The sequence below is a fragment of the Hoplias malabaricus genome, chromosome X1, assembly GCF_029633855.1.
Source record: "Hoplias malabaricus isolate fHopMal1 chromosome X1, fHopMal1.hap1, whole genome shotgun sequence".
Classification (NCBI taxonomy): Eukaryota; Metazoa; Chordata; class Actinopteri; order Characiformes; family Erythrinidae; genus Hoplias; species Hoplias malabaricus.
The window spans coordinates 14322409-14349132 of record NC_089818.1 but is presented as its reverse complement, the minus strand read 5'-3'; the positions used below and the strand labels follow the sequence as shown (position 1 = coordinate 14349132).

Genomic DNA, 26724 nt, shown 5'->3' with positions numbered 1-26724 from the left:
CTCTTAGTAAAATGCTCCCAGTTGCAATGTAATGAAATCGCTAAAATAATTATAATTGTTATTATTTATTAATTATGTAGGCATAAAGCAAAGTTTGTGGGCTTCCACACTGCTCTCAGGGTCCTTGTTTTGCCTAGAATAGGGTGACCATATATGAGTTTTCAAAAAAAGAGGACATGGGGCAGGTTGGCATCACAAATGCTTCAATAACCAACTCTGCTGCCGAAATTTAATACATAAACAGATACTTGTTAACAAGATAAAAAACATGCCTTTTTGGACAGATTCCTTTCCATTCATCATTTGGCCCTAAGCAAAAATAATAAAATAGTATTTTTGTCATTTCTTGACAGTTTATTATCATTGAAACCTGTTATGTTCTGTTTTAAAGCGACGTGTTTACTTTTTGACTGTGTTTTTTAAACGTTACTAAAAGCAAGCACCACATTTTATCGACCAGAAGTAATAAAGACTTGATAAATGATCAGAGCATCACTGGGATCCAGACATTGTGTGAAAATACATATATTTCATATTTTATAAGGTCTGTCTGATAAAACGTGCTGGGTGTGTTAGCTATAATTCAGTCTCTCCCCTGTTTCGATTTTAATGATCCGGAGAGTTGGCCTGTTTTCTTCTAAAGTCAATGTTAAAGAGAAAAACTGCGCAGATTAACTCGTCAGAAAGTCAGTAACGGTCAGGTGTGCCCGTGTATTTACGTCGTTATAGGGACAACAGTGACGACTTTCAGTTATGTAAAATATAGAGCAGTCAGTGAAAGGCTCGTGTGACACAGAAACGCTTCCTTACGGAGATGAGACTATGATGAATTACCTTAACAACCTTCAAAACGTTTCTGTTCGCAGCTCCAAACTCTGTGATGTGGAGCTCGGCTGAAAGTGACGTAAGCACAAGCAGGGGCGCGCGGCGACGTGTGTCCCATTTCTGCTCTGAGCTCCGACCCCTTGAACACTTGATCCCTGCGCGCCCATTTTGTTCACCTAAAACAACGTCATCGAAGTGCACTCTTCAAAAAGGGACTGGTGCTTATTGTAATAATTGGGACAGGAGAAAGACTGTGGACGACAAAATCCCGGACAGTTTTGGAATCCCGGCCGGACGCATTTTTTAGGTACCGAAAAGAGGACATGTCCGGCAAAAAGAAGACGTCTGGTCATCCTAGCCTAGAATCATTCTCTTTGAGGAGTTTTGTGTGTTGTTCTTGTGTCTGTGGGTTTTCTTCAGGATGGACATGTCCACAGGTGTGCGGGACTGGATGAGTCTGTGACGGACGGACTCCAGATTCACAGTGACCGTGACTTGGAAAATGCAGCCAGCTTTAAGACATGGAAACAGCCATGAAAAATGTAAATATGGTTTATTTGCCCATTAGTGATGTGTTGGTCGTGATTGAACCGGTTCAAAGAGCCGGCTCTTGTAAGTGAACGATGAGAGCCGGTTCCCGTCTAAGACCGAGCCATTTTTTTCTAAGGCTTGTCATTCAACCAATCAGAGAACAAAAGGCAAAGGTACCAATCACCGAAGGGTTACACCAACCAAGCAACCTCCCTGCTTGTGGTGTGTGCAGTGCTCGCACATGGAAAACAGGAGGAAAGTAAAAAGGGAGAGCGGGAGGGAGAAAAATGCCAATCTGCCTTCCAAAAAATAGGTGAAGAAAATGTTAAATCAGTTAAATGTTTGTCGACAGTTGTGGTTGTTTTAGTCACTACCGTTGAATGCTGCTGTTTTGCACTTTGCAGAGTATTTGTTTATTTTATTACCCAGAAATTGATGATTATTTAACCGCGACCCTGAAATGGAGATACAGAAAAGAAAATGGATGGATGATTATTTAATTTAATAAGCTGTTTTGTAATACTTATCTTTTGGGTTCCATTGGCTATATTTCAGAGTTTACAAGTGATTTTTATTAAGGTGTTTAAATAAAAATCCAGTTATTTATACAATTGAATGTGTGAGTGCAATCAGTGAGTTATTACAAGACAGCCATAAAAACAATTGGCCATTGCAACACTATTTATTATTTTTAATATTGAACAATAATATTTTGTCCATATAGTCATGTAAAATGTAGGTAATATTGTTCTCTACCAGTGGAAATAAGTGATAAAACAAAGCCATTTAGGAGCCGAAAGAGCCGGCTCTTTATGAAGAGCCGATTCAAAAGAGCCGGCTCCCCAAAAAGAGTCGAAATTCCCATCACTATTGCCCATTAAAACGTTTTTTCGTGTATTGTCGTTTATATGAAAACGATATGCCCCGCCAACATTGGCGCCTCTGCATGCACCAATCACGTTGCTCGGCATTTGTGATTGACAGATCGCCATTATATAGTGATTGGTTGCTTTTTATGTCCCGCCTTCTAAAGTCTCATCCAATTGGAATTGGCTGACTTACTGTCAACCAATCAGGGGCGGCTATGGTTTGCTATAGGGTTTTGTTTGGATTTGGAGCTGTTGGAGCTAATGTGAGTAAATGACGTTGTAAGAGATTTTAAAGTCAATTGTAATATGTTTAATGTTTCAGAACTGAGCGAAAATTTGAGTGAGTTCCTTAATGTGTAGAAAAATCATCTGGAGATACTTTAGTGCACGAGGAACAGAAACGGGTGACAACCTGTTGCTTGGATGCAAAGAAACGAGTAGGGTCTGAAGAGATTTGCCTTAATGTTTCTTAAAGACAAATTGTGCTTTTACATCTGTATTCGCGAATAATTAACTTCAGTTCATTGAATGTGTTTAACACTATTTGCAAAAATACGATAGCATCTTATTCAGGAGTTTGAAGTTGGGCTTAAGGTGGAATTTTCCGCTCCACCTTAAATGCTTCATCCGTTACATACTACACTCATTGCTCCACTGATTGTATTGGTGCACTTTGTTCTTCTACAATTACAGACTGTGGTCCATCTGTCCTTCTACATACTTTGTTAGCCCTCTTTAATCCTGTTTTTCAATGGTCAGGACCCCTACAATGCTGGTATGGTTTGGGTGGTGGATCATTCTCAGTGCTGCAGTGACACTGATGTGGTGGCGTTAGTGTGTGTGTGGTGGCAAGAATGGCTCAGACACATCAGTGCTGCTGGAGTTTTTAAACCCCTCAGTGTTACTGCAGCACTGAGAATAGTCCACCAACCAAAAATATCCAGCCGACAGTGTCCTGTGTCCATTGATGAAGAACTAGAGGACGACCAACACAAACTGTGGAGCAACAGATGAGCTACTGTCTCTGAATTTATGAATTTATATATTAAGGAATGGGAGTATCTAACAGTAAACACGGCTTCAAAAGGTATGTGTTAACTCAGTTTTAAAGGTTAGGTTTTAACTAACATCTTTTTTGGTTTATGTTGTCTTGCAGATCTGGAGTACGTGTGTCCAGAAGTATTTTTAAACAGATATTTAATTTTAAAATGTCACGTAAGCCTGTGTGAGCTGTTTACTTCTCCCACTTTATTGATTATGAAAACCACCAAATGTTTAGCTCGGACCGAGGTTTGGTGAATGATGTGGTGTCTTTGAGAAATCAGCTAAGATTAACGGAGAAAAACCTCCAAGCTCTAGGTCTTCAGTTAAGGTAAGGCACAGTTTTGTGCTCCATTTGTAAGTGATTAAGAGAGGTAATTTTTGTAATAATGCTTTTATTTCAATAGAAAATAGTCTCTGCCTTAGTCTGTCAAACAAAACAGTGATGTCTGACCCTACATTTTGCAGCCAGTCAGAACATGACAGCATCGTAGAGCACAGAGCTGAGAGTGAGTCAGACGATTTTCCAGACCACCTCACTTTAGAGGATCTTCAGCAGTGTGATGCTGTGAAGACATCATCCTGTTTAGGTAATCTGGAGAGAAGTACCGCTCCAAATGAATCAGAGCTCAGAGGATGTCAGAGAGCACACAGTGATTGCAGAGTGAGTAATACTTTTCTATCCAAGCTTGGGATGTGCTTTATAGAGGAATTAAATATTTTATGTCTAAACACATTTTGACATCAGACTTTTGAAATGTACAAAATTTGTCCTCTCCAGCACCCTGAAATTACCACAGAACTGAATAAATGTAACCAAACCCTACATCAAAAGTAAATAGTAAACCAAACCTTTTGATTAAATAAAAAAAAAAACATTTTGATTTAAATCTGTTTAAAAAATGTTTTATTTTTAAAGTTTTTCATTTTGGGCGGCACGGTGGCACAGTGTCGCAGTCACACAGCTCCAGGGGCCTAGAGGTTGTGTGTTCGATTCCCGCTCCGGTTTCCTCCCACAGTCCAAAAACTCAGGTGGATTGGCAACTCAAAAGTGTCCGTGTGTGTGAATATGTGTGTGTATGTCTGTGTTGCCCTGTGAAGGACTGGCGCCCCCTCCAGGGTGTATTCCCACCTTGCGCCCAATGATTCCTGGTAGGCTCTGGACCCACTGCGACCCTGAACTGGATAAGCGCTTACAGATAATGAATGAATGAATGAATGCATTTTAAATTTTCACACACATTTTTCACTGTGACTCCTTTTAGTCTCACTCCAGAGACATGGAGAACGAGGCACAGCTCAGAAGAAAGCTTAACACCATTCGTCAGGAGAACACCTCTCTGGTTCTGGAGAATCGGCAGCTCATTACGGAACTTGAGGCTACACAGCTGGAACTCACCAGCTCAAAGTCCAAGGTACCACACTGCATTCACAAGCCAAAAAAAAACAACAAATTTTAAAACAACACATTAAATAACTATACTGAGTTATTCAATATATATATATATATATATAGTATATCAATATAAATACCATATATATTGAAAGGGTGAATTTATACTTCTGTGAGGATCCACATAATTTTTTTGTGTGTTTTCAGAATGAGCATCAGTATTTAAACCAGACTGTAAAATTAAAATGAAGAAGAAATCTTGCATTCTATTGAACAATGAATAAAAAAGGAAGATGTGGGGGAAAATAAAGACTTATATACAATAAAGCTGAAGACTGTCTGCTTTAGTTATACACTGCCCCTCTTTTGACCACCAGTGCCAAAACTGCTCAGTTTTGTTTTCACATTTGGATTTTTTGGGTTCAGTGTTGTTTGAGTTAGGGTTGGGGTTATTGATACACAGACCTGTACAACCCATAGTCAAAATTCAGGAGAGTTGTGTGCCAGTGTGTTTGGCTACATTTGTGTGGATACAGGATTTGCAGAATACAATATTTTGTGGTGTTTTGCAGATTCGCTTGTTAGGCTCCTCTATTGGTGCAAAAAACTCCAGTGTATCAGTGATGATGGACCACATCCAGGACCTGGAGTCACAGCTGGAGAGTCAAGCCAAAGCCCTAAAGTAACTCCACATTTTTCTTTTATAGGTCAAGTTTCTAGTGATTAAATCCAAAAATATTATTAAACATTTTATATATATATATATATATATATATATATATATATATATATATATATATATATATATATATATATATATAGTTTGTTTCTTTTTTAAGCATGTCGAACTTGATGTCAATGTTCTTGCAGGGAAGTTGAGCAGAAACTTGCAGCAAGTGAACAGACAGTGATTCATCGTGATAGAGTAGTGGTGAAACTCAAAGAGGAGCTGAAAGCAGTTAAAGCTGAATTATCAGATAAAACTCAACTATGGAAGCGGTAATGAATTTCTCTGTTTTCAACATACTGGGCTTTAACTACAGATTTAGAGGCAGGATAAAGAGTTGAATTTAGTACATACACTAACTTTCCCTGTCTTTTAAATTCAGATAAGTTCTTTAAACCTAATACAAATATATAAACGATTTCTTTGCCAGTACGGAGCAGCAGAGAAACCAAGCTCTTAGAAATGCAGAGAAACTGACTGTGGCTTTCAAAGACTACAAAGGAGAAGTGGCTGAAAAACTGAAGAAGGTAAGGAAGAAATCTTATCAGATGTTTTTTTTTTGTTTGTTTTTTTAAACATTAAGTGGTACATGCTTCTCTCTCTTGGCTGAAGGTCATGGACAATGAGGGAATGTTAAAGACCAGCTTGATAGAGTGTGATAGAGAAAGAGAGGAGCTTGAGGACAGATGTAAAGAATTAGAAAGAGAGATTGAGAGGATGGGTCAGAACCTCAGGTATGTAAACATGTCTTGTTTATGTTGTGTCTGACATTCACTGTGTCTGAAAATGTGCCCTATTCACTATTTAGGATACTATTTTAGGGTTCTGCCATTTTATAGTAGTATCCACAAACACAGGGGACAATTTTCAATGCACTCAAACAATCCCACAATGCATCACAAGAAGTATAGTACAACCCATGTACACTAGTGGATAACACTTCTGTGTTATGTAGGTTCACTTCCCTATAGTAGTGCACTGTGTAGGGAGTAGTGAATAGGGAGCCATTTCATACACAGAAATAGACAATCACTTTAAAAAGCATTATAAATGTGTAATATACTTAATCTAACCGTCTATCTGTCTGTGTATCTAATCCATGTGCCTCAGAGAGCTGAAAGAGAGTAGTGTCCGAGCCGAGTCTGTGGCAGTGGAGCAGGTGGAGCTGCAAAGCCAATTACAGCAGGCTTCAGAGCGGCTGCGCCACCTGGAGAAAGAAATGGTGCAGAAGGAGGCCCAGCTGCAGGAGGTCTCAGAGCTGAGGAGGGAAAGGGAGGATCTGCGCCTCCTCTCTGCTTGTCAAGAGCAGAGGCTTGCTCAGACTCAGAGAGAGATTGAGCAGGGCAGACTGGAGCTGACCAGTCTGGAGAGTGTACTAGACATGTTACACCTCAGAGAGGTGGGTGTTTCTGTTACAGATGCAAAGTTAATGAAGTACTCTGTTAACTGTGTTGAATGCCAGTATTCTAAAGACAAAAGTCTGTTTATGTTTATGTGTATACATTAATCCTGATGCCACTTTGCTGTTTTTCCAGAATAGAGATGGAGCCTTCTGTGTGAACCCATGCCTGTTACCGGCACTGAATTACGCTACAACTACAGAGCTTCTGAAACACAAACCAGGTGGGTTTTAAAGAACTATTTCCAGTAGTATCTGGACAATATTTCTAATGCTTTCTAATAACTCCTTTCAGTCATTTTTATCTTAGATTTAGTTATCTTAGATTTGGCTCAGTGCTACACAAACATATGTAAGAAAACGTTTGAGTACTTCCAGGTGCCAAACAAGGTTACTAGGCTGGTTAAAGCATATTCTGAGCATATTCAGTTTTGCTGTAGTACAGGGGAATATGTTAAATCATGCGATCAGAAATGGGTATAATGTCTGGATGTATGATTTCACCATTTGCATTAGAGGTAATAATTAGGGCCAACCCATAAGTGGGTTGTAAGCGGTCAGAGGTTGCGTAATGGTTTTTTGGCTCCCCCTAATTAGGGCATACATGGACGACATGACAACCCTGACGACTACTGTGCTTAGCACGCGGTGGTTGCTGGGGAAGTTAAATGAAAATCTGAGGTTGCGTAGGTTGAAAGTTAAATCAAGCAAGTCTAGGAAGTTGCAAGAAAATTTTGTAATGAAAGGAGATATGATCCCTACAGTAGTGGATAGGGATAACAGGATTTTATGTGGCTCCAGGTAGGAAGAGAGTGGAGTGAGCCCTATGTAAATCTCTAATGGCTTGGCATAGGATATTTTACATCTTATCTTGTGTATGGTTATAATAATCACAATAAAACTCTAAATCAAATGCAGGACAATATCTACCTGGTGCTAGTTTATTCTTCACCCTGTGCTGTTTGTCTTACTCAGAAACATGAATGGGGTAGTCAGTTAGCATTTTTTATAGTATATGTTAGCTTTAATTTACTGTTAATATATTCCCATCCCTGTGGTTATATATTCTTTTAACTCTTTCTTAGAAAAGCAATTATTTTGTGCTTTTTAAATGATTTAATATTTCTTATCTCTCCAGGTGAGCGTTATCAGAAGTTGCTGGCCGTACTGCAGATGGTCGAGAAGGAGAAGATGAGACAGGCCAGTGCTGCACAGAACCTGCAGGAGAAACTGACCAAAGCTCAGGAGGAGGTCTCTTCTCTGCAGAACTCTATCACACAGAGAGCCTCTCACTATCAGCAACTTCACAACCAGCTGCTGGACAAAGCTGCTCAGGCCACAACACTGGAGAAAGAGGTGAGATTTCAGAGTAGCAACAACTCTATGAGGTGTCCAGTTTAAATATGTTAACATATACGTTTTCATAAACATATAAACTGTGGGCTAATTATTCTTAAACTTCTTGACCTTAGTGCTGCCTTTGAGATCATTGACCATAAGATTCTTACAGATAGACTCGCAAACTGGGTTTTGGGTCTGACTCTCAGAAACTGACTCTCAGGAACAGTCCTGAAGTGGTTTGTCTTACCAGGAAGGCAGGAACTACTTTGTAGAAAGAGAAAATAATATCTCAGAGAACATGCCAGTGACCTGTGGTGTCCCCCAGGGCTCTATTCGTGGTCCACTTTATTTATTTATTTATTAATTTATATATGCTTCCTCTTGGCCAGATTCTACAAGACTATGGGCTGTCCTATCACAGCTATGCAGATGATACTCAGATTTACATGGCCTTGTCCCCAAATGACTCTGGTCAAGTTGACTCATTAAGCAAGTGCCTTGAACACATCACTAACTGGATGGGACACAACTTTCTGCAGCTGAATAAAGATAAAACTGAGATTATACTATTTGGGAACAGCACTGAGAGACAAAGATTGGCTACGTGTCTGGACTCGAGGGCCCTCAAATCTAAAGAACTGGCTCGCAACCTTGGTGTATTAATGGACTCAGATCTGAGTTTTAGTCTCATGTTAAAGCGGTTATTAGATCAGCATTTTACCATCTTAAGAACATCAGTATGATTAGAGATTTTCTGACGAAACCAGACCTGGAGAAACTTATCCATGCCTTTATTTCTAGCAGGATTGGTTACTGTAATGGTCTCTTAGCTGGACTTCCAAAAAAGACAATTAAACAGCTTCAGCTGATTCAAAATGAAGCTCCCAGAGTTCTCACTAGGAGCAAAAGAAGAGATCACATCATCCCCCCATCCTCAAATCTTTACACTGGATACCAGTCTGTTACAGAATAGACTTTAAGGTGTTATTACTGGTCGATAAATGTCTAAATGGTGCAGGACCAGCGTATTTATCAGATCTGCTACAGAGATATGAGCCGAGCAGATCTTAGATCTTTAGGAACTAGTCAGTTAGGGCATGTCCTGCCTCAGGTCAAAACTAAACATGGAGAGGCAGCGTTTAGCTACTATGCCGCTCATAAATGGAACCAGCTGACTGAGAATATTAGAAGAGCCCCGACTTTAGACACTTTTAAATCAAGACTTAAAACATTCCTGTTTGAGCAGCTACAGCTCAGTTTAAAATGTTCTGCACTTTTCTGTAACAGCATTTTATTTCTTTTATTTCTTTTCTTGTATTGTATTATTTTAAATTGTTTTAATCATTTTTAATCATGAGCGGCACGGTGGTGCAGCAGTTTAGTGTCGCAGTCACACAGCTCCAGGGACCTGGAGATTGTGGGTTCGAGTCCCGCTCCGGGTGACTGTCTGTGAGGAGTTGGTGTGTTCTCCCCGTGTCTGTGTGGGTTTCCTCCGGGTGCTCCGGTTTCCTCCCACAGTCCAAAAACATACCTTGGTAGGTGGATTGGCAACTCAAAAGTGTCCGTAGGTGTGTGTGTGAGTGAATGTGTGTGTGAGTCTGTGTTGCCCTGTGAAGGACTGGCGCCCCCTCCAGGGTGTATTTCCGCCTTGCGCCCAATGATTCCAGGTAGGCTCTGGACCCACCGCGACCCTGAATTGGATAAGCGCTTACAGATAATGAATGAATGAATTTTTAATCATTTAATCATTTTACTCTTTTAATGTAATTGGTTTATTGGACATTTATGATTTTATTCTGGCTTTTAATTTGTTTCATTTTTCTGTAAAGCACTTTGAATTGCTTCTGTATGAAAGGTGCTCTATAAATAAACTTGTCTTGCCTTGCCTTAAAGTTATTGCATAGTACATATAATATATTTTTCAGTATATTATAACAAACGTATTATATACAGTACTATGCTGTACTTGGGCACATTAAAAAAAGATTTATCTTGACAGAACGCACATTTTTGCATTTAAAATGTTAACCCACATAATTAGCCTTATTGGTTTTGAAGTGTGAGGTGACCTAACCCATGCAGTGCTGGCTGATGTGTGTCTGTGCAGCTGAAGAAGAAAAACTCACGCTTGTCTCTACTGGAGAAGCAATTGCAAGAAAAAACTGCTGCTTATTCACAAGCTGTGATCAAAACCAGCCAGTTAGAGCAGGAGATTATGGTAATACACACACACACACACAAACAAGCACACCAATAAAACGGTTTGCTCTAACTTTTCAGTTTGTGGATACTAATCACATCTGTTTTTAATTACATTTACCATAGGACTTTTTATTATTCATTTATCTATTCTTACGTTTCAAGGAGCGGGACAGCAGCATCCATCACTATCAGTCTCTATTAACTAAGAGACAGAGGGAGTATCAGCAGGCTCTGGAGAAGTCCAAACTAGCAAAGGAAAACTTTGTCAAAGACCTGGAAGACAAGATAGAAGTGGTGAGGGCCTATCATTCATAGACTTCCTGATCCAGGAGGGTAGGCATTGTTTTATAGGGAGCTTTTTAAGAAGTACTCCTTTTAAACTTTATAAGCATCAGCCCTAATTTACACAGTAGTGGAAATGCATCCGTTTAGACTAATTTTAATTCAGTCAAAATATTAATAGATCAGTATTTATTGATTCCTATTTTAAATCATCTGCTAAATCCCTACATCCCTACTAATGAATCATTGTCTTTTTACAGCTCTAATCCTCACTGTCTGTTTATGTGTGATGTGTAGCTACGGTTGTCTCAGGCTCAAAGTCAGGCTGAAGTGGAGGATCTGAAGCAGACTGCATTTAAGCTTCAGTTGGAAAAGAAAGAGTCTCTGCATCAGGCCAGTTTACTTCAGCAGACTGTAGCCCAGCTCACTCAGGTCAGTTCCCTCTGCTGTATCTGCATTTAAATATTGAAAAATATTCAAGTTCAAGTACACATTATTATATCTCATTTTTAATGCAGGATATGAATATGAAGACCAAAGAGTATGAAGGCACCACACGTAAATTTGAGGAGCAGGCTTTAGATTCTGCTTCCAAGGTGGGTGTGTGCATTATTGTGATGAGAATGATATATATATAATATTCATAAAAATAGCTTTAACTGAAAATGCACACCCTGTAATATGTTTTCTGTATATTTTTTTGTGCAAAAGAAAGCAAGGAAGTCTTTTAAAAATGTTGTTCATTATAAAATAGGCACAAAATGTAATGTCTCTGTCTGGCTCTTGCTTTGAGAGAGAATAGTAGGAGAGTCCACTGGATTATGATTTTTTTTTTTAATGCACAGTACAAAATTAGTAAAATGATTAATCATGACAGCATTATCTTGCTCCTTACTTATATATTTATAATGTAGATTGTGGTGCTGTGGTTTAGGAGTAAGTAATAAAATATAATTTGTAGTTTTTTCTCTGAAGGTCAAGTTTCTGGAGGCAGAGCTGAGCTGCTGTAAAGATGAACTGAGTTGTTTTCTCCAGCAGATGGAGAAGACAAAGCAGGAGTATGAGACACAGCTGGATCAGAAAAGCTCTGAGGTCTGAGATTACATTAAACAGTTTACCCAAAACGTTTTATTTAGTGATATAGAACAATTTACTTAATAAACCTTTAATATAGGAAAAGGGAAATTTTCTATCAGCATTTCTTTATGGCTGTATGTGTTCAAATGGCTCTGTGTGTTAGCTGTGTGCCCTGCAGGAGGCGGTAAGGGGCAGAGTGTTGTCATGTAAAACTGCTAGTGAGGAGAATGTCCTGCTGCAGCGCTCCATCCAGAGGCAGCAAGACATGCTGCATGAGAGTCATACTCGCATTACACAGCTGGAGGAGAGTCAGAGTCAGCTACAGAACCAGGTGAAAACACATCCACACCTCACTCACTCCTTTGAAGGACAACTCAAACTGCCCGTTCTTGCTCTCTTATCCTTGATCCCATCCCAACCCCCTTGCCCCTAACACTCAGCACAACCCATCTATTGTGCCTAGGTGTAGGGAATCTGAGTTCTTGTTGAGATAGAAGGGTTAGGGGACATGGCCCTTCAAACTGAGATTTTTCAGAAACACACTACAAATGGAGGTTTATGAACACCTTGTGAATCACCTGCAAGGTGGCTGCACAAGAGTTTTATCCTATTAAACCATTATATTATGTTAGTTTATGGTAATGTTAATGTACTATGACACTTTGCTTCATAACAAGCATAAAACATCACTAGTAGTAGCTGATGTCTCTGTAGTTAGCTAGTAAATTTACTGTTCCACTTTAAATGGTGATGCAAAACAATTCTAGCTCCTGAGGCTATTGCAGTATTTAAGGTGGAACTGAATGATTAAAAACATAAAGCTGCCAAATACGAATCTAGTCAGTGATAGTATATGATTGTAGAATGCTTTTGAAGGCGTATGACACCCTAAATTTCATTGAAGTCCAGCAGCGGTCCTCTGATATCACTGCAGACTGGCAGAGCTGCCTACAGAGCACAGCTAGCCACCTGGGATTGAAGTACTGCTGATTTTCATTTGTGTTCTGATGATGTATCAGGATATTGAAAGGTCCTGTTTCACAGGGGACGTTTTTAACCCCTGCACCTTTGTGACCGAGTTCCAATAAAAGTCACATTTGAAAACGAGATGTAGGAGTAATAAGAAATAGGACTGGGCCTTAGAGTCCTGGCCTCATGTGGCTGAGACATCACAATCTCAAGTGGACTCAGAATAATGGGTCTCGGTTCTCTGAGCCTATGTGAACGCATCAAAAAACACAGAACTTTGTTTGTTTTTAAGATGTACTGAAGAACCTCTGGATCTTAGAATAAATTACAGCATGTTGACCCTTGCTTGGCATGTGTTTGTAGCTCACATGCTTCTTCCTCTTCAATACTATTGCTGCTAGCTGCTATTGAAGCCTCTCTCACAGCCAAAAGGCTCAATAATGGAGGCTATTATACAAGTTGCTGTAGAGGATGGCTGTACTCGAGGGTAAAATGGTTCAAAAACAAAGCCTACTTTTCCACTGGAACATTTTTGGAAACAGCATTAATAGCCATTTTACATAATCTTCCAAGGAACCCATTAATTGTTTTTTGGCTTCCACACATTCACAAACACTTCCCTTTAGAATTTAAACATGGTAAATAAAGGCTTTTCTGAAAGAGTAAACCGCATGTTAAGCCAAAGTGAGTCAGATTTTCATGCATTAATACAGTGTTCTGCTTATTTCATTTCTATCTATGTTAAAAGCATTTGTATTTTAGTTTTTCAGCTACATTGTCTTTTTTTTCTGTAAAGCTATATATGTATATATATATTTTTTGTTTGGGCAATTTAAAGAAAATTAAATATTTGCCTTAAATAACAAAGACATTATCAAAAACCTCCTGCATATGGTGTTCACTCACTGCAGGTTGGATAGCTTGTGGTTTAAGAAAATAAAAAATAAGATTACATAAATAGCTAGATAGATTACATAAAGAGCTGGAGAAAGGATTTGAGTTCCTGTGTCCTGTTTCCTGTAGGTGTCTGAGCTGGAGCAGGAGCTGGAGAGGGAGCGGTCTTCTCTGACGGAGGAGCTGAGAAAGAGGAAGGAGATGTTGGAGGAGGCTAAGGAAGAGGTGCAAAAGAAGGAGAAACAGGCAGCTGAACTCTCTGCATCGATAATGTGAGAGAAATAAGTTTTATTTCCTGGTGGAATGGTTTAAAACAGAACAATCTATAGAAACCCAGAAGCTAAATTATACATTTATGTATTTGGCAGACACACTTTTCCAAAGCCACTTACGATTTTATTCATGTTATAGATTTAGGCAAATTAATTTTTTTAGGGTCTTGTCCAAGTATAGAATGGTGTTTTTGCACAAGTTAGAAATCAAACCCTAGACTGCCACCCAGAGTTCAGTAATAATACCCACTATGCTATTATAACAAACATTGTAATTATCAGCTAATTAATTTGGCATAGATAGCAGGTCCATATTGTTTCATGTAAAGGAAGTCAGGGTTTTGAACGGTAAGCCATTAAACCCATCATACATGCAGTTATCTCATCCATATCATGACTTTCCTTATCACAGTGTTGATATATTCAGGGTTGGCATAAGACTTTTTAGGGATTTCTGTGCATGTGACACATGAAGGCCAGCAGATGACAAAAAAAGAGTTTAGAAACTAGATAGTATAAAATATATGTATTTCTATAGGGAAATTAGGAAAAAAAAACATAATAAGATTTCCCAGCTCATGGGGGTTAAGGGCACACAAGGGATGAAGGAGGACCTGACATGAAAATACAGTAAAATGAAAACAAAGCAATTAATAGTTAGTAAAAATTAATACAATAGCACCTTTTCTATAGGAAGTGTGTCATCACATTAGGCTGCAGCATGCATTGAGTTTGAATATTCTTTTTACAGTGAGCAGTGATTATCCTGACCAATCACAACTCAAGGTGAAATAAGTCAAGTAAGAAAAATGCAGGATAATAAAATCACATTATTTATAGATTTACTAATGCACTTAAATTTTGCATTAATTAAAGTGACAGTGCATTCCCACTGTGCAGCGATGCCGTTATGTTGTCAGGATCATGCAATGTTATTATGTGTAAAATTGCTGCATGTTCTTTCCTCAGTGTCTGCCTTATGATTTATGAGATACACTGCTGTGAATGGGCTTTCTTTCTTTCTTTTTGTTTGTCGAATACAAAGCAGCATTAAACACAAAACACTTTTGTGTAAGTTTACTGAGCTTTGTGGTTAAGTCTGTTCTGAGCTGAACATATTTAGATGAAGGCCACTGTTCACTCATAGGGGCTGTTTTGCCCTGAGCATGTCCCAGATGGTCTTGTGATGGTAATAGGACTCTTTATATTTTTTACTGTAGCCACAGCCACTCCTTCTGCTGTGAGCTCCTATAAATCTAGAGTCACTAACTGCAGTTGTATTAAGAGATTCAATGTAGACATTAGATGTTCTCTGAAAGAAAGCAACTGAAATTTCAAAGAAAGATCAAATTCTTAAGGAATCTTTAGCAAATGTTTTGCTGGTAATAAGCAAAAAATTGTTTCAAGCATTTGAAAAGTACTCAGAGTGATATTCAGGATGCTGAACTCACCCGTGTATTGGTTTGTGTATGCTTTGCAGGCAGCTGAGTTCAGAGATGAACAAATGTCGAGAGGAGCTGACTGAAATGGAGAAGGAGCTACTGCGTTTGAGAAGAGACAGCAGTGCTAAGGCCTCACAGCTCAGTCAGATGGAGGAAACCCTGCAGGAGACCAAAGACCTGCTGGACAAGAAGAGTGAAATGGGTATGAAGTGTACAGATTAGTAACACACATTATTATGATTTGTGTTGTGTTTTATTATCTTCGGTGTTGGTTAAATGACCTGTGTCTTTCTGCTCTGGGGTTTGTTTTAGTGAATGATTTAGAAGAGAAACTCCATCGCAGTGAGATGGACAGGAGGAACTCTCTGCAGAGAGCTCAGTTGCTAGAGGAGAAGCTGCACAGCGTTCGAGGGGAACTGTCTGACACACTGGACCATCTACAGGAGCTTCGGGACGTCCTTCAGAGAACACAACTGACCGCAGAACAGCGGCAGGTCTCTATCGACCAGCTGGCCGCTGAGCTCAGGTGAGGCTCCACCAGTCTACATCTCTGATGTTGGTGGAGGATTGTGTCAGAGGGGCTTTGGAGTACACTCTTCACTGACCACAAAGTGTACGAGCGTCCTGAATGCTTAAGCTGTCTCACAGCTGCATCTGAACTAGACAGTTCTGGCTGTTAGTTCTGTCTGCTGTTCGTTCTTTGCTGATATCAGACAAGGATGTCAGCTCTATGGACTGCTGCCTTTTTCGCCACTGTTTTAAAGGCCATTTTCTCAACAGTGCACCAAGATGGTGTCAGAATAAGGTAAAAATGTTTTGAGGACCAAAAGCAAAATTAGATACGACCTATATTTATAGCACGTAAGTTAAAAGGGCTAGGGTGTCCTGCTGCTTGCCAAATAATGAGCCCCTATTCATCTGTACAGGTAAAGCTCAGACTTTGCTGGTTAGATCCAGATCTGATGCAAATTGTACGTTTCACATAGTTAGCCTTGTCAAATCATGATGCTGTTGTTGCACACATTATTTGCCTAATGTATATGTTTCTGTTAATATATAATATATACTTTTTCTGTTTCTCTGTAGCACTGATTTATGCTCGTGTCTGTGTATGTAAATATATATACATTTTATATTTATGTATTTGTGTATGGCTCTGTAAAAAAAAAATTATTTTGCTGTTCATCCCCACATTTTTCAGTGTTCAAAACAATATTTAATACAGATGTTTGTTCACACATCCTGACTGGTGTCCCCAATAACTGTAATACAGTATCATGAGCACCATCCCCTGCATCCCTACTGCATATTACCATTTTAAATACTGCCACATCCAGCTCCACGCTTCCAGTGCACGTATCAATATAGGAACCATTGTTTTTCACAAGGAGTATACTCTGAAAAGGTGACATTGAAAGCAGCCTTTATAAATAACAAAATAGTTGGGAATGAGCAGGACATACTCTAACAGTTATGTAACAATGAAAACAGTATGTGGTTCACACTGAAAAAACAGATACATTGCTGCAGACTCTTGCCAGTATACTACTACTACTACTACTACTACTACTACTACACAAGGTTCTGTAGCTGCTCTCCTTTTATTATGAAAAATTTTCAAACAAGACAATTACCCCATTTACTTGTTGCCTTGGTTATTTTATTTTATAATAAATGCACAGGAAAGGAGGTGATAAGGTGTGTGTGTGTAAATTACTGATTTTTAATTACTGATTTTAATCCTGTCAGGGGAGAACATTTTATCTCAAAAATAATATTTTTAAAGCAGAAGGAAAATATATTATTAAGTTTGAATGGATGTTAATTCATCATAATTCATCATTGAATTTTGACACCTTGTAAATGGGCAGCTGGTGTTTAAAAATTATGTCCAAAGAATAAGAATTTGATCCAAAATATCAAAGACCAAAGAACGATAAATTTGGTATTAAAAGCCACGTATTACTAGAGGAAAACTTGAAAATGTTTAAAACGAGGTATAATTTTCAGAAAATGTACAAATAATTTTCTTTATGCATATCTGTGCATATCATTTTTCTGATGTATGTTCTTCTTGTTATTTTTCTAAAATGACAAATTACAGTGAGACGTTTGTTGTTTTTAAAACAACCAGTAATTGAATTTTTGAAGAACATAATTTATAAAACTATGTGTGCTTGTGCACTTACAGAGAAAGCCAGAGGGAGCTGGAGGAGAGGAATAATGAAGTGTTGGACATGGACAATGCACTAAAGGAGCGACAGGGGGAGCTGCAGCAGAGAGCTCAGTTGGTAAATGATATCTTTTCTATAGATATATATCTATACTACCTACTGACCTGCCAGCTCACCCACATGCGACCTACTTTATACATATATATATATATATATATATATATATATACACACACACACACACACATACAGTTGGGTACAAATATTTTGGTGAAAGCAAAAAATAGCGAACATTCTTCTGCACGTTTTATTGAAACACTGTTTATTTGCTGACTTGTACAATAAGTAAATTAATTAAAAAAAATGGAATCAAGATACAGAGCTAATGTTTACACTATTTCCTCTGTGAAGTTAAGGTCCAATAGAAGGGTCCAAAAAAGTGGCCACCCAAAGAGGTCAATTAAATGAAATGTTTCTGTCTCTGGGTTAACAGCTTGGGCAACTGGACGTGGCCATTAAGGAGCGAAAGCTGGAAATGGACAGGAAGGTTGAACAGTTACAGGACGCTCTGGAGAAAGCAGAGAGAAAACTTGAAGAGAGAGAGAAACAGGTAATTGCAGTCAGATGGAGGTCTCAATAAATGTTGCTGTTCTGTTCAGGAAGTTGTGGACACTGCACCAAATCAACTCAAAACACAGTGTATTTTTGACCAGAGGACTTTGTTTTGCTTTAGAACCTTTGTTTGTGTTTTGGCTTTATTTGAATACGGTTGGACCAGGTGTATTCTCAGCCACAGATGCTCCGCCCACAAGATGATGGAGAGTCTGATACTTTCAGTGCACAAACTTGGCTGCACTGTCAGAATTCGGCCAGTTGCATTCTGATTGGCTTTCTGTACATCCGCTTATGTGCTCTTCTTCTTGTCATGGTTCTTACTGGTATGATGTGAATAATAAAGACTGCCTTCTTCTACATATCATTCAAAATTACAGACTTGTGATTTGTAATTTTGAGTACCAGTCAAATTTATTTTCCTGCACTAGTAGTAGGCGGTTCTTAGTCACGTTAAGTGGCAAAAACCACCAGACTCTCTGTAGAGAGTGTAGCATTGTAAAAGCCTACCTGGAATAATTGGTCACAAGGCGGGAATACACCCTGGGGCGCCAGTCCTTCACAGGGCAACACAGACACAGTCACACTCACTCACACCTACAGACACTTCTGAGTTGCCAATTCACCTACCAACGTGTGTTTTTGGACTGTGGGAGGAAACCGGAGCACCCGGAGGAAACCCATGCGGCCACGGGGAGAACACATCAAATTCCTCACAGACAGTCACCCTGACCCGAATGCATAGCAGTGAGGAGCAGAAGCTCTGGTGTTTTGCACTTTTCGCTTGGTTATCTTTCTTCTCTCTTCTTGTTTTCTACATTTTTACACAATGCTTGTTGTGTCTGTTTTGCTGGGTTTTATCTCATCTTTGCGCTGTCACATACACGTGGGTGCAGCGCTGTGATTGGAGAAGCTCAGACGAGGGAGGGGTGGGGCAAAACTAAAGTCTCTGCATTTGACGTCCAAAGTAGAGCAGAATCCTTATGACTTCTGTTCCTTGTTTTCTAACTTGGGCAGCCCATGGAAAACTGACTTTTTCTTAGGCTGCAGATGCCCAAATTAATGTTCAGATGTATTGAAAAAGTTACATTTTCCATCTCATTGCTCTGGTTATCATTGCTCATTATCATTCTCATTGCTCTGGTATAATATAGTCATTTTGTTTGTATTTGTTTTTTCCTTTGCTTGGAGGGTTAAGTTTGAGGTGGAGTCAACTGGTGCACTGAGTCAAAGCTAATGTTAGTTTTCTGACTAATAATTAATAGGCACCTCTACAGCCCATGCTGAAGTCATAACTACACCATAGCTTTTTAATTCTACCTATCATTATTCAAAAAACATGTCTGTGGTTTCCTTTAATAGTCAGTTTATCTAAGGTTGATCCAATGAAGAATTTAGTTTATTTGTTGAAGAGTAAAGAGTAATGATTTCTATACAATTGACCATTAATATTGCTTCTCTTTTATTCCCATCAAGAGCTTATGTTTTTTACAAGAGAGACTGTTTGCAGGTTCATTTTTATTTACAAAACTCATTGGTGAATTGATAAGTGATAAAATACTAACCTGTAAAATACTGACCTGCATTAGTTTAAAATAATACACTTTAATACTACTTTATTATTGTTATTTGTTTACTTTGTTATTGCCATTTTTATCTGTCAGAACACCCACATAACCTCAAAGAGCTGTCACTGGAAAATTACACACACAGTAAAAGCACATTGTATTGTTATTAATAATTGAATATTAACTAAAATTGAGATGCTCCAATTGAGAATCAGACTAAACCCAATTTTTAAGACTCATCACTGCTGGGAATAATGTTAATTGTACTCTTACAGACCCTCCAGAGGGTCACAATCCCACCAGAGTTAGCACTGACTGAACTGTAATCATTTTAATTATGATCAGCAGATTACACATTTAAACCCTGATGATTACATTCTCACCTTCTTTGGCCTCTCTCCTTCCACCCTGCCTCCTTCCCTCCCCCCTCTCTCTCTCTCTCTCTCTCTCCTCCCTCTTTCCCTTTATCTCCATCTCTCTCCTCTCTCTATTTCTCTTTTTTTTCCACCCATCTCTCTCTCTCCGTCTGTCTCTGTCCCTCTCTCTCTCTCTCTCACTCTCTCTCTCTAGAGTGCTGTAGATTATGGAGAGAAGCTGCTGGTTTGTCGTGAACAGATGCAGAAGACGGCACAGGATCTGCTGGAAGCACGGTCTCGCTGTGATGACCTCAGCATGAAGCTGGAGGATGTCACACAGCGGGCCAGACAGAAGGTGAAGAGCAGACACTCCAATTCAGACAATGAATTAAATGTTTAAAATAAAAAGTGGATGTGATGATTTGATGGCATTCAGCCAAATAAATATTGTCAGATGCTGATTTGGGAATACCTAGCTCTGGATTTCAAACTCCTCCCCAGTGTATTGGATGGAAATCCTTCACAGCCCAGTGCTGGGTGGGGTTTTGTACCTTTTGAGGCTAGTCTCAGTAATGAGCATGTTGTGCTACAGGGGTATAAATCCCAATATGCTTTACACATGTTCTAAAACCTAATATTACATTTGCCTACATCAGTAACCCACTCTGGATAAAAATGATATGCTATTTATGTAAAAAAAAATGATATGGCAAGAACCAGTGTGTGTTTATGGAGCAATGCATTATACCAGTGGTTCCCAAAGTGTGTGTGTGGAGGGGGGGTCTTTGTGTGTCACTCTTAATATTTATACTCAAAGAGAGATTTGGCACTTTATATTGTTTTGTTCAGAGAGATATTATTCAAAATAAATTCCTGTGGAGTTTACAAGCAAAAAACAAGGGAAAATGTTTGGGAACCACTGTGTTATATATTATTTATCATTTTAATTGATTATTTAATGTCTTGCCTTCTTTATTACTGATTCATGATTTTCTATATATATGTGTGTATATATGTGTATGTGTGTGTGTGATGCAGGATGCTGAGGTGCAGAAGCTTCAAGTTGAGCTGAGTTCAGCAGAAAAACGGCATTTACAGAGTGAGGTTAAACTCCAGAGCACAGTTACTGCACTCCAGCTTGAGCTTGAGCAGCAAAGAGAAGAGCACAATAAAGAGGTACCTGCTGCAGCTGCGGGGGCCAGAGCACCACAACATCCTCAATGCATCATTCAGGGTTTATTCACATACGTCAATCAGCAAAGACAAAAAAAAATTTGGTGTCTGAAGTTTGCCTCTTCAGTTTTGCTCTGGATCTTTGAGTCTAAACTGTTTGACAGAAGTATGTGGACTTATTCTCCTCCAACATGTTTACACTGAAATGTAGTGTATTAATTGGGAGTGTGATCCTCTCTGCTTCAGTAACAGCTGCTTCTCTTAAGGGAATACTTTACTGTACAAGTAAGAACATTTCTATGACGGTTTAATAGCGGTCATGTAAACATTAGGTTTAGGATCACAGAGTTCTTAGAGGGAGCTGTGGATTGTGTGCACAGTCTAATATCAGTGTCACAATCTATAGGAGGTGTGTGAAAATTTTAGCGCCTGGTATGTAGATATTAAAGGAAGATTATGCACCCCCAAATAAACACTGTGCAAACCACAAGCTTTAAGTTCGTTCAGACCACTTTGAACCATCAAGTCTGAAAATAACTGTACACAGAAGAGAATAAATTTAGTTTATCTGTGCGGTACATAAGCTATAAACTTCCGGTACATCTTGCCTGCGTTAGCCACTGCTTTAAATTAAAAGAACCTTTGGGCTTTAATTGTGGCTGCTTGGCTATATTTGGACAAAGGGGAGAAGAATACTTTGAGTTTAGACCAAATTTGAGTTTAGGCCAAACTCTTGCTTCAACCTCAGCTATATATTACCATTGTTGGTGTCTTTGTTTTTCTGCTTCTCAGTCCATTCCCAGAAGCTTCCAGCTGGTTATTTCCTCATGAATATTCTATGCTTCATTCATTATTCACACTGTGGTGCGCTTGCATGGAATGAAATTAATGCACTTTGTGCTGCCAAATGCCTTTGGCAAATGTTCATCGAATGCCAAGAATCAGTTCCCCTTAGGGATGGGTGGCACTTGTTTAAAAAAAAAAAAAAAAACATAAAATAAAAGTTCAGACAGAGTTTTGCTAATTTTGAGCCTACTTTTGCAATATCCTTTACCTTGGTCCCCTCTCTGTTTCCTCAGCTCTCATCTCTGCAGCAGACACGAGGGCAGCTGCTGAAGGTTTCAGATCAGATCTCCAGCAGTCTGAGGAGTTCCCAGGAGCAGCTGAACCAGCGGCTACTTCAGGCCAGAGAACAGCTGGACATAGCCAAAGCAGAAGCTGCTGACCTTCGAGCTCAGCTGTACTCCACAGAACAGCTCCTGCAAACGGCAAACGAAACCCTGATCATCAAGGTATTACCAGCGAATAATGAAGAACTGTGACTGTTATTTGTTTAGTGTTGCTGCTGTACAGCTCCAGGGTCCAGGTTCTGATCATCTGTGTGAAGAGTGTGGTCTGTTCTCCCTGTCTCTGTGTGGGTTGGTAGGTGAATTGATTATGTGAAATTGTTCACAGGTGGGGGCAGCACGGTGGCCCAACAGGTAGTGTCGCTGCTCAAAAGTGTCCTTAGATGTGAGTGAATGTGTGAGTGTGTGTCGCCATGCAAGGACCGGTGCCCCCTCCAGGACGTGTTCTCACATTGCGCTCAGTGATTCTGAGCAGGCACCGCGACCCTGAATTGGATAAAAAGTTTCAGACTATCAGTCAAACTTTATTATAACGTAACAGAAGTACAAGTGAACTCATAGAGATAGTGAGTTATAGTGAAGTGAAGGTACAATATAAGTGATATGAGTATGAAGAAGGAGGAGGTGGTCAGTGATTCTGTGGGAGGGTAAAAGCAGATGCAGGATTAATTTGGGATAAAACAGCATCCTTGAACGGCCAAGCAAGATGCTGAGGATGAGACAAGGCCAAGGTCTTGTACAGGATACACAGAGTTGAGCGCTGGATCAAGGCAACACCAGGAAGAACAGGACATCTCGAGGCATGAGAGAGACAGGACAAAGAAAATCAGACAAGGGGGAAAAATAAATGACAATGAATGAATATTCACAGTTGAATGTGTGAATGACTGGATGAGTGTGTGATGCCCTGTGATGTCCCTGTCTTGTGCCTGTTGACTCCTGGTGGGCTTTAGCCCTGTTGCAAACTTGTCCTGGGTAAGGTAGTTACAGAATAAATGAATGAATGAATAGAAAATACTGTTGTCTGAGACACAGTGTAATGTGAATTTGGAATGTATAAATGAATGAATCAATGTTAATGATATATCATCATTGCTGAACCTTTACTACCCCATGTAGTGCATGGAGAAATTAACCTCAGCCGTAATGGACAGTGGTTTTAATGACACCGTGCCCTACTGGAGTGACCTTTGTTTTTTCAAGGTCAAGAGAAGGAGTTCTCCCTTGGTTTTAACAGCAAGCCAAGCGAGGGAGTTCCCACTTCTTTGACTGTAAATCATTGGGTGTGCCTGACATGCGCTAACAAATATTTTCTCATGTGGCGAGCAAACGGAGCTTTGTTCTGGAGCACCTGTCAAAGTTACACCCTACATTAAGAACCTGTTCTACGTGCTGTATTGGATCTTGCCTTGCCACTTTAGATTTGTATATGAGGATTTAAAACACTCTTTGTGGTGGGAACCCTCATCTGTGTCATCATGAGTTGTGAAAGTCTGCAAGATCCTGTTTGTATTAAACTGCACTCCCCCCCCCCTCTCTCCTTTTGGTGGTGGTTCACCTTTTTGCACTGCTGTAGTCCAAGGCTAAGGGGCTATGGCTAACCCATGTCTTGGAAACCACCACTATGTGCAACTGCTGTTTACTGAGGGCACATATGAAAGCTGGTTGCTTGTGCTATAATGGAGACAACTTGACTAAAAATACACATCAATTTAGAAACTACAGGGGCATTGTTGTGCATATTTTATCCCATACTTTTGAAATGTATAATTTGATTATGAATGCTACATTTGTTTATTTATAAAGTTTTGTAAAATTTGGCACCAAAATCCTAGCTTTTCTACTCATGAAGTAAATCCACTGTGAAAGAGCCTCACAACAGCAGTTTTATATTTTTGCATTTTAATGTCTATTTTCTGGCAGAATTCAGGCTTTGCATCAATGTGAGAGATCCGATTAAATAAGTAAACATTTGTTCAGTGACTGGTAATGGCTGATTTTACTCAGTGCTGCTTTGTGATTAACCGCCCAGAGCTGTGGGGAAATCACTGTAATGCACAGTGATTGATGGCTCCGTCAATATTTATAATGATGGTTAACTGGTTTTATGCAGATTGTTGGGTTTAGGGCTGCAGCTAATGTTTATTTTTATAATCCATTAACCTGTCGATTATTTTTATCCATCCATCCATCCATTATCTGTAACCGCTTATCCAATATAGGGTCGCGGGGGGTCCAGAGCCTACCTGGAATCATCGGGCGCAAGGCAGGAATACACCCTGGAGGGGACGCCAGTCCTTCACAGGGCAACACAGACACACACACACATTCACTCACACCTATGGACACTTTCGAGTCGCCAATCCACCTGCAACGTGTGTTTTTGGACTGTGGGAGGAAACCGGAGCACCCGGAGGAAACCCACGCGGACACGGGGAGAACACACCAACTCCTCAACGCGATTATTTTTATATATTTTTTTATTCATTGATGAGTTGGTTTGAGAATATATTTAAAAAGCCCACGATACTTAAAAACTAACATTTTATTGCAGTTTTTCAATGAGATTTAACAAACAGTGCCCTTTTTCAAAGAATAAATAAAATGGCCCTCACCCACTGACACGTATGCACCTCCTACATCTTTCTGCAGGAATTTTGATTACAAAGCAAAAAAGTTTGTGAAAATGCTGGAAGTCCTATTGTCTGCTGTAGAGAAGATTGTGCTCAGGTGCACAGGGTTGAGGTGCCAGAGATGCCTAGCAGAACAGGTCCGAAGTCAAAATCCTTATAGTGTTAATGTGGGAGCCAAGACCAGTGAGCAGTAGAAATAAACACTCTGCTTCATAATGAGAGAATCAAATAAATGGTAAAAATATAAACAGTCCATATTTAAATTGAGTAGACTTGGATTTTTAGAGGGGGATGCCCCCTCTTGCCCCCACAAATATCACAGATATCCCACAATACTGACTTGTTTACTAGTCGCAACCTGCCTGTTCATACCTTCTGAGGCCTCAAAAGAGCTACATATGCCCAGAATGGCAAACAGACTAAATATTTGTGTTACTATGGAATATATAGCAGACCAACTAATTGAGGGGTGCTAGTACTTCACAGGGTGACACACATTCACTCACACACTCACATCTACGGACATTTTTGAGTCGCCAGCCCACCTACCAATGTCTGCTTTTGGACTGTGGGAGGAAACCGGAGCACCCGGAGGAAACCCACACAGACACAGGGAGAACACACCAAACTCCTCACAGACAGTCACCTGGGAACTCACAACCTCCACGTCCCTGGAGCTGTCACTGTGACACTACCTGCTGCTCCACCATGCTGCCCTATTTTTATAACTGCAGCCTTAATTGAGATATTGTATCTTTCTCTGTCTCTCTCAGGAATCCGAAATCACACGCCTTCAAGCCAAGATTTCCAGCCTGGAGAGAGCTGCTGAGCTCCAAAGCGCTACACTTCACAACGAGTCCTGCAACTTCCCTTCTCACTCTGCCTCAGTTAAAGACCTCCATCCATTGTCTACCTCTCATAAAGACTCTCTCTCTCGCTCCAGCCTCTGTTCCTCCACCTCTTGGAACAACTTCCCCTCAGACTCCTCTCTGGAGCTCTCTGAGAGTGTGAAGGCAAGCGTCCAGGAGGCTCTGAGGTGTCCTAGCTCTCCAGGTAATAACCCTGACCTCACAGCCACCTCAGACACCACTTTTAACCCCCTCACCTACATGCTGGACAGAGGAGAGGCAGAGGAACCTGATATGGACACACTCTCCGGGATGCTGAAGTTCGTGAATCAGACATTGGCTCTTCAGGAGCAGCATTCACTTTATAGTTCACACTTACAGGTGAGTTCTCACCAGGTAGACACTCTTTATAATTAGTGAATTTTAACTACACCCATTGTGGACAAAGGCACAAACACAGTTTGAAATGAAATGGGATGCTCTGGAGCAGATGCACATGACCCTAGTTTCCCTATGCCTAGTGCCAGGTGTTGGCTAAAGAAGTATAAAAAGAAGAAGTATTTCTACTTTAGTGCATGGTTTTGTAAAAGTTCTGTATGTTATTACTATGAACTTAAACTAAGATAATCACAGAGAAAACTTTTAAACCTCTTTTATTGTTTATTTTCTCTTCAGAAGGACTTCAATGAAGATGGATAATTGTAAAATGAGATGTGTCTGAACTGGAAAACAACTGTGGTTTGTGTTGAAGACACCTTCAGATGTCTCACAGTCCACAGGATGCACGGGACAATCAGTCTCACTGCTCATTATGAACATGTAGTACATTCCCTTATTGAAAACAGCCCTGGTTAGTGACTTGAAGATATTTTTATTTACTTTTCTACATTGTGAGTCTTATATTTTGTGGCATTACTTTGATTTTTATGTAAATTTTCAGTTAAAATGAAATATTTTTTAATAAATATG

At 39.7% G+C, this 26724-nt stretch overlaps 1 protein-coding gene across 8 annotated transcripts; it reads left to right on the top strand.

Moving 5' to 3' along the window:
- The first annotated feature begins 1090 nt into the window (after positions 1 to 1090).
- On the top strand, positions 1091 to 26724 carry LOC136675351 (coiled-coil domain-containing protein 18-like). 8 transcript variants are annotated; one of them, XM_066651850.1, is made up of 27 exons: positions 1091 to 1367; positions 3382 to 3597; positions 3735 to 3930; positions 4532 to 4681; positions 5232 to 5341; positions 5530 to 5658; positions 5817 to 5913; positions 5999 to 6120; positions 6497 to 6785; positions 6922 to 7009; positions 7924 to 8141; positions 10234 to 10344; positions 10491 to 10622; positions 10908 to 11042; positions 11129 to 11206; positions 11586 to 11702; positions 11851 to 12018; positions 13680 to 13822; positions 15303 to 15466; positions 15577 to 15790; positions 17456 to 17555; positions 17932 to 18048; positions 20189 to 20329; positions 21013 to 21150; positions 22227 to 22439; positions 25681 to 26136; positions 26431 to 26724. In XM_066651850.1, the coding sequence occupies exons 2-27, from the start codon at positions 3497 to 3499 to the stop codon at positions 26452 to 26454; spliced, it is 3951 nt and encodes a 1316-aa protein (XP_066507947.1). In that variant the 5' UTR covers positions 1091 to 1367; positions 3382 to 3496; the 3' UTR covers positions 26455 to 26724. The 8 variants fall into 8 exon arrangements, with proteins under 8 accessions (XP_066507947.1, XP_066507946.1, XP_066507951.1 ...); XM_066651849.1 differs by lacking the exon at positions 1091 to 1367 and adding an exon at positions 1578 to 1669; XM_066651854.1 differs by lacking the exon at positions 1091 to 1367 and adding an exon at positions 2438 to 2488 and having other exon boundaries at positions 11649 to 11702; positions 11866 to 12018.

Excerpts from the sequence above, each read along its gene's own strand:
- LOC136675351 (XM_066651850.1), top strand. The coding sequence starts at position 3,497 with ATGTTTAGCTCGGACCGAGGTTTGGTGAATGATGTGGTGTCTTTGAGA. Across the intron at positions 6,121-6,496 it reads AGGATGGGTCAGAACCTCAG|AGAGCTGAAAGAGAGTAGTG; the intron begins GTATGTAAACAT and ends CATGTGCCTCAG. Across the intron at positions 18,049-20,188 it reads TTGAAGAGAGAGAGAAACAG|AGTGCTGTAGATTATGGAGA; the intron begins GTAATTGCAGTC and ends CTCTCTCTCTAG.